Consider the following 12,307-nt stretch of genomic DNA (forward strand, 5'->3'; position numbering starts at 1 on the left):
TTTCTGCTTCATTTTCCCTTTCAAAAGTATGTTACACCCTTGTATGTATCTGGACTATGACCCCAACACTTCACTGACACCCACTAATCTCCCTGCCCCTTCTGATCTTGTACTTCAATCAACATGGGATGCAGTCAATCTACATGCATTACGCATCAGCATCAATAGTTTTCAAATTTCTTGGGTTAGCTACTTATGGCCTTTAAAGCTTAACCTTTCATGCAACTGTAAATTTTGCTGATGTTGAGAGGGAGAATATTTATTGTATTAGATTTCTGATTCTAGATTGTGGGGTTTTAATTGTATATAACCATGTTGAATGAAATAGGTTTGCTGGTTGAATATTCATGATCGATACTTGTTTTATATTGAGTATCCTCGCTATCTTTCTTTGAAGATAGGAAAAATGTCATCTTCAGCATGTCATATTGGAATGAAATGTGCATTTCCAAACCGTTGAATTACTATATGAATTGATTATGCCACATTTTTGTGAAATTCTTCCCAATAGAGTTAGATATCAACAAGTTAATGTGCTATGAAATCTATGAATGTCTTGAAGGATTCTTCATTAAAACTTTCATTGGTGGTCGTCATGATTATAAACTTTTTGGGCTACTTCACCACATCAATGAAATTTCACCATTTCAAAATTCACCATTGTATCCATGGATTGCGTAATGCTAATCACAAGCTTTCAAAAGTTCTAGTTTACATTTTCTTTGATTTATCACACTATGCCAGAGTTAGGTGTGGAAGTGTAAGCAGCCACCATCTCACTCACCCATTGAAGACTATCAGCATCATGTACCAGATAACACCACATCCTTCATTCTCTTAGATTGCTTTTTTGAAGTTCACAACTGCACCTAAATATCCATCTGTGAAATTTGTTTGAAAACTGTTTCTGATGATGCATTCTTAGGCCATAAAACTTTTTCTTGGATGTGAAATTTGCTGATTTTCACTGATTTGGTATTGGTATCTGAGGTGCACTGCTTTCCTTTGTTAGTCACTATTGTTATCTAGGATGCAGTAGCAGATCTAGAGGAGAGGGCTTGGAGGCAATTGTCCCTGTATACAAAACTAAATAGTGTTTTTTATTCCCTTCATGCCCCCTGAACATTTTACCTCGGCTGATATCACCCCAACCCTTCCCAGACACTCAGTCCTCGTTCTATCGGTATTTCAACTGGAAATTCCATTTTTGCTCTCTGCACACCTTAGCGCTCGGTGCTAGAGCTGCTAAGTCAGAACAGGGATTTCAAGTAGCTGACTGTCTTTAATGAACCTCCTTTGAATGCTTTTATAGAGAGCTCTCTAAAAGAGTGTTTACTGGTTTTTCCTCAGCAAGCATTCACGTTTATCTAACCAATAGGTGAGGATGCTGATGGCAACACTATAAAAACTCGTGTACATGAAAATGAACATTCACAGTGAAGGAACTCTTTAAAAAGACATTCCTCTAGTCAATGATGGACTCCAATCATGTACCTTTATTTTCACTGGATGCAGAAGAAACACAATAATGCTAAGGAGAGCACTGTTCGGAAATGTATGGCCACCAATATCTTGGTTGAAATATTGAACATGAGTCAGCTGTTAGTGATGATGATGGTATTTGGAGCACTTATCATGTGATTAGCCTTGAAGTGATGATTGTCTTAGTCAGGAATTTGGTTGGCTGATGAAAAAAATGCTATCAAAGGTATTCCGGTGCTGAATAATATCTTACTTATTTTGAGGAATCATTGATACCCTGGCTTTCACTTATGAGATATCAATATCAATTGGTATTACCTGACCGTTGTTTAATTGGGGGGTATTCCATGCCGAACCCCTTAGCAGGAGAGAAACATCAGCAGTGCCTGGATTAGTATTTTGCCTCGAGCCGGCCCTGCTCCTAAGAGCGTGGTGAAAAGAATTTAGGGATGCAAGGTCTTACAGGAATAAATCCTCAATAGGTATAGGTAGGTAGTTTATTAAATGCTTGTGGGTTAATGAAATACCTATCCTCAAATTAAATGAGGAATGAGAGCGCTTAGCTGTACTTCATTAAAAGAGTGAAAATATGATGGGGGATGTATTATTATTTTTAAACTTACAGCATTATCACTCCGGGAGTACATAATACCTAAGCACTACCTTGCATTTACAGTTTAGATTCAAGCTTTCACATATTTTAAATTCGACCATTATAAATCAAGGGCTGTCAGATATTGTTTCCAAATTTATTTAGCGGGCAAATCCCGGCTGATAACCATTAATTTTTGTGGTTTCAGTTCTTTCGCAGAGATAACAACGAGAGACATCCGTTATTCTCTCTCACGAGAGATAAGCAGTTCTCTCTCCTCTTTTACCTAACTGTAAGTGTATGAAATCATTGTTCATTGGAAGCACATTGACAGTATTTATTAATGCGAATGCAAGCTTCAGGACTTAGCGGCAACTCACGACGGGAGATTGGCTATACATATAGTATCTACGTAAGGCGCAGTTCATTAATGGAGAATCAAAGGATAGGGTTAAACAATTAATTCCGACTCTCTGATGGTATGATTCGTCAATATGCGATAAAAATTAGACAGTAAGTGATGTTCTGTATTACCGATTATCCACGAAAATGTGTGACATATGCCATTTCAGGGATTATTGCTTCAGGAAATTGAGCGAATGGTTGGGGAGGAGATATAACGGTCTTCGTTTTCCAAGTTTGAGAGAGGCCTCCAATGCATAAACAACTACTTCACTCATTGAATTTCATTCTGCACTTCCTGTACTCAACCCAAACTTTTGGCCTCGTAATAATTTTATATTAAATCACTACCTTTCTCCTTACGTATGAAATTACTACGCGCTCTCCGATATACATCGTATCATCTTTCCTAACCTATAGTTACACTATCATAACCCTTGTATAACATCACTTGTAGAGATTAAGGGGGGAGTAAAATTAATAATCAAGCACCTGCGCAACATCTGTAACAAATTTAAGCAGATAAACATTTACTATGAGCAGCCATGTTTACGACCTGTACACGCCCTAATGAACTATGATACATGATGATACATTTGAATATCTATTAAGAATTTCTAAGACCTTAAAAAAATTTGAAAATGTAATTTACTGTGATTAATAATCACATATGTAATTATGCAAGGCAGATCGTATCAATTATTGCCTACAACGTTGACGAATCGATATTTGTTGCATGAATTGCTATGGGGGCACTCGTCTTCGCGGTCACCAATGGTAGTCACGTAATGGCGGACAGTAGTGATCGGACGTTCGCGTCGTCGCTCCCGAATTCTCTCCGTGAGGAGTTATCAAGGACAGTTGTGGTTGTGTTTCGCGAGGTTAATCGGTTTGTGAAATAACGGGGAACACATTAAAACAATTTTCTTGACTATGTCGGGGCTGGAAGTGATATTGCCTTGCAACAAAAACTTGGGGCCCCAGATTGACGCAGAGTCGGCCATTCTGCAAGCCACTTCAGAATTAGAATTGAAGCCATCTGTCGGCGGTCGCAGCCAACTTGATGCAGAGATGGCGGCGGGAGGAAAGAATGAGGTGGGTACGGGTACACTTCAAGATAAAGACAGTGGGGACGGTGAAAATTGCCCTAATGTCAGAAATGGGGCCCAAACAACCAAGAGCAACTTGCAGCCAAGGCAGCAGCATATGAACAACATGAAAGGCAACAAACGTAAGAAGCGTCGACAAAATAAGAAGAGGAAATACAAACCGTACTCGAAATTGTCGTGGCAAGAGCGCCGTGAATTGGAGGACCGCGAAACCAAACGTGCGAACCGTGTTAGGGAGGAAATGTTCGCGCACGGCCAGCCCGTGGCCCCGTACAACACGACACAATTTTTGATGGAAGATCACAACGATCTTGCTGATTTAGATTCACAGTTGATTATGGTAGGCCGCCGTGGAGGAGGTCGAGCGCGGGAGTCTAGTATTAGTCAGGATGATTCTGAACTTGGAGATGAGGAGTTTTATTCTTCCCCTGAAGATGAGGAGGAATTCCTGACGCGTGAATTTTCCACCGCTTATGAGGATCTGCATGCAGAAAGACTTAACTCAATGTCGAAAGCAGAACTCATTGCGGAATGTCGTGGATTGGAGGCGCGCGCGGACAGTTTAGAGAGGCGGCTGAGAGAATTATCGGGAGCAAGAGGCGTTTCTGATGGGGAGGTAGGTGGAGAATCGGAAAGTGATGTGCAGCCTGTCACGAAAGACTTGTGCGATGAAAACACGCAGAATGCTGATGATGATGCTGTTGATACGGAAGAGTCTGATAAGATGCGGAATCTTCGAATGGAGCTGGCTAGGCTAACAGAGGAAAATGAACGACTTAGGGCTGAAAATGAATCTCTCCGTCTGGGGAAGACGGTTGATGCTCATTGCGAAGCTGGTGGTGAAGTAGAGATGGCAGAGGTTGACGAAAATCCGAGTGGTAGTCCATCACAGTCCATGTCCTCTTCATCGTCGTCCTCGACGACGTCGGTTGATTCTGACAGTGACAGCACTGCTAGTACTGCGTCATGCTGTACTTCTCGTTGCGAATGCCGCAGTTCTCCGGAGAGAGATGCTACCATTCCATCAGATCGACCAGATCCGGATGATGCCTTGCAGGAAGATGATGGTGCTGATCTGCCAATGCTGAATGGTGTCCATCAGGAGGAGGGGGATCCAGATCCGGTGGATTGTGATGCCAGGGCCGATGATCCTGACCCAATACCTTGAATGAGCTCTTGGGTACGGTTAATTTCCAATGATATATGGTATTCCTTAATGGAAGTTGGGTTTCTTCAAATTTATTTCCTGTCCTTGGTCAGTGAAGTATTTTTGTCTGGTTCTGCAGAATTACTAGACTAGGTTGCTGTTCCAGATGGCGTAATAATTAGCAAGTGTCAAGGCGGATTTGACCGTGATAACGTGAAGGAAATGATGGCATATATTCAGTTATGTACAGTTGGTTCATTTATACGAAACCAGTGTCTTGAAGTACCACAGCATATGAATTTGAGGTGTGGGCTGGGGCCCAATATTGTCTATAATGATCGAAAAGTAATTTGTTCTGTCGTGGCGTCACCCTGATAATTTATCCGATTATTTTTTCTCCGACTGCTTAGTATGAAATGTGTGAGATACATGATCAAAGTTGTCTGAAGAGTGACTGAGATCTAATACGTGAATGTGAAAGCCAGAGTTTTTAAAAATTATTTTTCTGCCTAGAGTAGATATGTCGAGCCTTGTATTAAAATATGCGTATCCTAGAGTTTTAGGTTACTAATGGACTTGTAGAGACGACTGGTATGTTGGCATTTAATACCATAAATATATGCATGATTTGTCGTGCGAAGGAGTGGCCAAATTGCTTGTGCATTCATGATCTAAAACAAGCTTGTTTGCTGGTCTCTCGAGTCTCTGTGATAAATAAATGCCTCTTAGAATTACTTCTAAGTGAACTTCGAAAGCTGAGTACTGTGCTTGCTGTATTTTCCAGTTGTGTTTTATCAGTGCAGAACGAGTCGGAACTTTTTATGCAAGAAAGGTAGCAGTGACTGAAAGGGTTGCCAGTGATGTTTTTACTTGATCTGTTTTATTTATTTATGAACGTGGGATCACATTGAAACCGTAGCATTGGTTTTGTAATCATTAGAGATATGAAATGATAAAGAAACTTTGTTTTGTCGTGTGTATGAATCCAAATTGCTATTGTTTACGTTACTTGGTTTTTGTCTTCTGTGCCAGATGCACTCCTCTTGTCTGCTTTCCACCTTTCACTGTTGGAAATATCTTCATCTTAATTCACATTATTCCAAATCCCTGAGTTGCGTGTATAACGAGTTCAAAGAAGAAAATGTTTAATTACACCAGCATCATGTTTATATTTCACGGTATCCAGTCATTGTATATTAACTATCATCTCTTTGTAGTATTAAAATATTCTGTCTAAATTTGTTACTATTCATTTTCGTTCCTTCTGTCGCCCTAACATTCGATTAAGTAAACCTGTGAAGAATTTGTGCCTTAGGCTATGTAGTGCACATGCTCTATTGAGGATGATAATCGACTGTATTGAAAGTGTGGTGCGCATTATTCTGTTTACGGGTCTTCTTTTATTACAGAATTCTATTGTGGTTGGATGAATGTTGGCGTCGTTGATATGTTTGTTTACGTGCTTGATGTCAGGGCTGGTATTGCGCATTTTGTTCCTCACCATTTTTATTTCCCCTTCCCCAGGTATTTACCCTGCTGCTCTTGCGCATTTGCGCCGTCGACGTCAGCAGATCGCGAACCTCATAAAATGGCGGATTTTTATAGATTGTTCTATGGAGAAACCCCTTAATAAATTCTTGTTTTCGCACTGATAATGAATTTGTCTTTTGCAATTACAGCTAAAATTATATGTTTGCATCATATTACATATATTTATGAAGAATGGGACTTCTTGAGGCTACGTTGTCGTATGCTTTCATTAATTATGATTTCATTTTTCAATCGGGTATGTCAATATTTTAAGGACTGCGGATCATTTAGGATTTTTTTAGGGCTCAGAACCGAGCTTATAATGCTAATTGAATTGTGTGGGATAACCCATGTGAGAGAAAACCCGAATAGCTGGATATAATTTTTATGATATTGAAAAAACCTATGCTCACAGGGATTTAGCGACAAGGTCACAATGCAGTCAGTGGTTAGGGATATTGCGTTCTTACTGCTGCATGATCCTTAAGCACTACCATCTCGATATGCGAGAGCATAATAGTCATCGTCGAAGGAAACTCCTATTTCTCCAGCTGCCGTGAATGGCTGATAGTTCTTTTTTTTTATAGTGTCCATTTTCGTGTATCAATAACCCAATAAGTTCCCTTGAGCGTGAATGGTTGAGCTCTGCCACGGCCGGCGGTGATTTACAACTGATGGTTCTATAGCTAGAAAATGCATTGTTGGAAACAATTACGCGTGGAGAATGTGGTAGGCATACATTTTTATCCAGCTTGAGTTCCGTGAGGTGCATGGCTCTTATCATGTTGCTATTTTTATACCATGGCCACTGTCGCTGTTTTTAATGGAATGGTAATTTTTGGGTGCTCATTAGGCTCGTGGCTCCTCATGCAATGGAAATATATAGTTGCTGCAGTGAATTTTCAATGCTGTCATCGACTTATTAATCTTCGCCATAATGATGATGTAGTATACATTTCAGTCAATTCTTAGGGTTTTAGTGCATTGTGTGTCAGTTTCTCAGCTTTTCATGTGGAATGTCAAATATTTAAAAGATTAGGAACTTGCAATTTGCCCATAAATAGCTAGAGTCCCATTGATAATTTGAGTACTGAGATCCATTGAATCTCAACTAGACAACGCTTGTAACTAATAATGGAAGGTCAAAACTGGGAGCATCTTAAAAACCAGTTGTTTTAAGTAAGATTTGGTGGAGCCTCTCCATCATAAATCTAAGAGATCTTTCAGGTTGCACTTCTAAAGCTTTTTTCACTACGCTATGTAATGTGTTTCAAATCCTTCACATCATTTTCAAGTGTGTCCAAAATCTTTTCTTCCCATCCATTTATACCTATGGTATTTGCAAGGTTAAGGGCGGTGACAGCTCCTTGTTGTTAGATTCCATGTGTCTGCAGATGAGGTCCCAGTGTCCTCTGGAAGGAGAGGGGGTGGTCAGAGGATGGTAGAATGTGTTAAGGGGTAGGGCTGGGCAGTTTCCAATTTAGCAGTTTGTTTTTCTTCAGAACTGGCTGGCCAATTCACCTCTGGGAAAAAAATAGTGGACTGCTCTTTTTACCAGAAAGGTCTAGAACATTCTTATGGGGTATATGAATCGAAATTATCATTTCTGTGTTGCAGTAGTTTACCCAAGATCAGTTTTATTCTGTCATGCAATATCAATGTAATTGGATTCTATATCTAATTAAAGGATGCAGCCAAATAAGGTTCAAGAGAAGAAACTGGTTCAGTCTAAATAGCTGGTGTACCTAAGTTAAAAATGTTTTTTTTTTAATTCTAAACCATGTACCAGGTCGGGATTTCCCAAACTGCACAGTCCTAGTGTGGGTTGGAGTACTCTTGAAATGGTTTCAGGAGGACAACTCGAGGTTGATTTTCCGTCACCACCTGTAACCCCATTTTTTAGTCTAACACAGTAGATAGCAGATGCTCCCAGGAGAGTAAATGAACCAGAACTTCAGTAATGCCACCAGCTCATGAAAAAGGGGTGGAACCTTTTGCTTCTTAATTTCGTCTTACAAAAGAATGGAAGAATGGGGAAGATTAATTTTGCCATGACTTATCAATCCTTTCCATCCTCCCAATTCTTTAAATGAATTGCAATTCAATTCTGTGTGAAAGACTAGTTGCATGTAATGGATTTGGCATTGATTGCAGTGAAAATAGTGGATGATATGATAAAAACAGTGAAACAGCAATGGTTGAAATGACTTAGTGCAAAAATGTTTGCCTGAGCTTTAAGTAATGTTTACAGTCCCTATACAGGAAGCAATAGTTTTATGGATGAATGTGCTCACTTTAAGAAATGATCTTGATTCTGACTGGACATTATTAATTACATTATATTTTGAATATCACTATTGGATAGAGTTGAATGCTCAGAAAATCTGCCGTACAACAGATCAGCAGGTTGTCAGTAGTGGTGAATGGTTGAGAACATTCCTGTTATTTTTCTATGGTATGTGGGAAGTTTTTTCTATTTTAATTTGTGGTGTTATAAAGTCTATTGACATCTGATCTTATTTTTGAACTAATTTAATGTCCTGGTATAAACATCTTAAACCGAAGATTTCCTCTGTTGTTCTGATCAATATATCCTTGTCATTGGCTAATGCTTAAATGGCTTTTAGTTTCTTATGAAATTTGTACTTATTTTCATCAGCATACTCTTTATGACTTAATTATGATAGTTGGTATGGTGAACCTCCTCTGAGAGATGTTTTCAGTTTCCAATTTGTATAATTCATGGAATACAGTGTCAATTTATTCATACAAGGTGTCATCTTATTGTTATCTGGACATTCAATTTTTAGAACATAAGGTAATGTGAGCATTTGATTGAATGTGACTTCTTTTGTTGAGATCTTTTCTCTGACGTATCCATAGTTCTTTTTCCAGTAGAGTTTGATCATGACTATGATTAGTACGAGAATTGCTCAAGCCTGTCTTTTTTAGGCAAGTGAGTGTTTTCCCTCTAAGGAATTGTTCGTTTTCATGGTTTTTCCATGTTCTTCAAATGTCCTTCACTCTTTCTTATCTCTCTCAATATGGTAACCTCATGAATAAGCTGTTATATTTTCCAGTTTGCAGTTGGAATTCCTGATCTTACACGTATTTTTTGTTGAAAAATTATGCTGCTGTTATTTATAGTTCTTTGTTAAGCTCATCTCGGTGTAACAGTGAATTTTTCGTTATTTTTATTTCTGGATGACTATAGTTCGTTAAGATGGTGCACAGATCCATGTCTGTGTGTGGGAAATGTCAAATCCTAACTAAAAAAGGGTTGTGATTAAGATGCTATAGTGGCAGTTGATGCCTTAAAGATAGGTGCAGCCATGATTAATACTTGTTATCCCTGTTACATAAATTTTAGATGCCACTTCTTCCCCTATGCAAATGTCTATATTTTTGGACTTATTTCTTTTATATTGTGCTGCAGTGGCATGCTGTCATGTTGCCAAAGACTTCCATATTTCTGAAATTTACGTTTTCCCCATCAAATAGTTGCCGCTGTACACATATTAGATACATTCTTATTTGTATAGGTAGTTGAATTCAGTCAAGAAATGAATTTCTGATGAGAAATTATAATCCTTCTCCTATTACTACATTTTCTACATGTGAGTAACTGTGACAGTAGACTTCATTGCATCTATTAGCCCTGTCTAGTAATAATTTTTTTGGAGATTGTTTCAAGTGTTCATCTTTTATATAATATTAGTAATCTTTGGAACTTCAATACATGTAAGATCTATGTCAGTTCAGGCGTTTAAGGAAAGATCTATTCCAATACATTGTCTTATCTGTTCACCATGTATGTAGTATGGTGGTTGATAATCATTTCATTGAGAACTGTTATGGTGAGTAGAAATTTAATGGGTACTCAGTAAAGTATGGAGTACATATTAGTACCCGTTTACTTTTTTAGTTTACTCAGCAAATTTTGTCTATCTTAGTGCCATTGGAAATAAGTATATATGTTTTTTTTTTATTCTATTTGATCCAGGAATATGTCAGCATTTTGGCTTTACTCCTGGAAAACTTTTAACTTATTTATTGTGTATTGGTATGTTTCGTCTATAAATTTTGAAAGTTTCTGCCAGTTCACACCTGCTAAAAATTCAGTGGTACTGTGTGATAGAGGCGTGTCATTAATGAATGAATTGTTTGTAATTCACAATTCATTGGAATTAACTGAATGACTTCAATTATGATTCTCTGGTGAAATCAATCAAGGGGAATTATGAACCCAAAATCCAGTGGAGTTGTTAGTGACTGGTTGCATTCCAATAGAATTGAGTGATGCAGCTGTTATCTAAATCTGCGGAACATAAAGTATTATAAATGAGCTATTTGTATTCAGTGGATTCATATTGTAGCAGATTTGAATTTTGTGAAAACTGAACAGGAAATTGCTAGGTGGAATAGAGGTTTATCTTCGCTCACAATCTTTGAAAGGTGGATTGGATGTTGGCAATGTAGGTTGATTGTGGAAAGAAATCAATTTTACCTTATTTTGACGGAATTCAGTGTTTGTTTGACTTTGATTGTAATAAAATATACTTATTTCCTTAGCATTAATCTTTAATTAAATCAAAAGTAATTAGGATAACCTACGCATATATCATGGGTTTTTGGATTTTGTTCAATCCTAATAGTTGTGTATTTCTCTGATTTCGTTCATTATGAACGGTTTATAGAATCAAATTATTGTCATGAATTGAATTCTCAGATTAAGCAATGACACCCTGCTCTACATAGGAGGATGTAACGTACTGTGGACTTCTAGCTTGCAGCTAATAACCTGTCATCACGAGCTCAATATGGATGTGATTATTAGTGTCCACAAATAACCACAGTCATTGGCCTATTGTGTACACATTCACACAGCTATCATAGGGCTTTGTTCTCTGATTTCATGAAGAATAATAGCTTTTTCTACACAACCTTGCAGCTTCATTGAAGTGCACACCTTTTTTTTCTGTTTTTCTTTCTAGAAGTAATGATCATTAGGGGTTAAAGAAACAATCTATTATCTAGCTTCATATCAGTGAGGGAGTTTAGGGCCGAAAAAGACAAGAATCATCGTTGAATGCGTGGAGTATTTTTGTGTTAGAGTGGTGAGGTGGGTATTTAGTTGCTGTCCTGTCTAAGCAGCACTGGTCAGGGTTGTCTTGGCTCTACTCAACTGTAATCCACAGGATGCTTTTTCTCTCCTGTTCAGAAACATTTAATCTGTAAACGTAATATAGTGCAAAGGACACTCAACTCGTCAGAACAGGAGAGAATACCTGGGAGGTGCTAAGGACTTGGAGTTTACATGCTAGGCTTTGATTGCTTGAGCTATTGAAAACCGAAATCTTTCAGAGCTACACTGCGAGTATCATATTCGAATCTCATCCTGTTTCTAAGTCGGACAGAAACAATAAAATAAGAGAGATATTTTGCCTGATTGATAGGTACAAGAATTTCTTTTCTCTTCCAAACAATAAGGTAGTAATTGCTTGGTGGGGCTCAGAAGTCAAATTACTCCAATGTGAACCTTTTTTCTTCCGTTTTTCTTCTTAAAGGACTGATCCTCCTTTCACCCCCACCACATGTCTCTTGCTGAGGCGGCTTGCAGAGCATTTTTCCTCAAATCCGTGGTTATAACGGCTTTTCCATTGAGATAAAGTGAAAGGGGAAATCAAAGAATGTGAACTGGAAAAGAGGGAAACTGAAAGTGGATAGATGGTACGACCCTCGATTATATGGTGAGAGGTAGAATCTAGTGAATAGGCGGAAAAAATGTCAACTGTCATCTCAGATTGTTTTACACAAACAGTATGGAGTAGTAATTTTCTCTTCCGCAGTACAAAGAACCTAAATTCAAACCAATGGTTGACTGATTGATAGTCGAGTAAAATTATAGTTTTCAGATTAGCCATTTCATCTATTCCCCTCAGTGGGATTTGGTAATATTCATTTGTAAGCAGTTAGAATTGCTGTGATCGGTATTAGGCATATACTGTATCAGACCTTATCTAATGAGTGATATTGCAATCTTAG

At 38.2% G+C, this 12,307-nt stretch overlaps 1 protein-coding gene across 5 annotated transcripts in view; it reads left to right on the plus strand.

Moving 5' to 3' along the window:
- Positions 1 to 3,239: 3,239 nt before the first annotated feature.
- Positions 3,240 to 12,307, plus strand: part of LOC124164252 (protein HEXIM1) — a 40,860-nt gene continuing 31,792 nt past the window's right edge. For 3 of the 5 annotated variants that reach the window (XR_006865999.1, XR_006865998.1, XM_046541494.1), the window contains exon 1: positions 3,240 to 4,765. Coding sequence is in view for 1 of the 5 variants with exons in the window: in XM_046541494.1 (XP_046397450.1) it covers positions 3,410 to 4,753 (1,344 nt within the window). In the remaining 4 variants the exon portion in view is untranslated. The remainder of the gene's footprint in view (positions 4,766 to 12,307) is intronic. The other 2 variants (XR_006866000.1, XR_006866001.1) reach the window with 2 other exon arrangements.

Source organism: Ischnura elegans, chromosome 8 (genome assembly GCF_921293095.1).
Source record: "Ischnura elegans chromosome 8, ioIscEleg1.1, whole genome shotgun sequence".
Taxonomy (NCBI): Eukaryota; Metazoa; Arthropoda; class Insecta; order Odonata; family Coenagrionidae; genus Ischnura; species Ischnura elegans.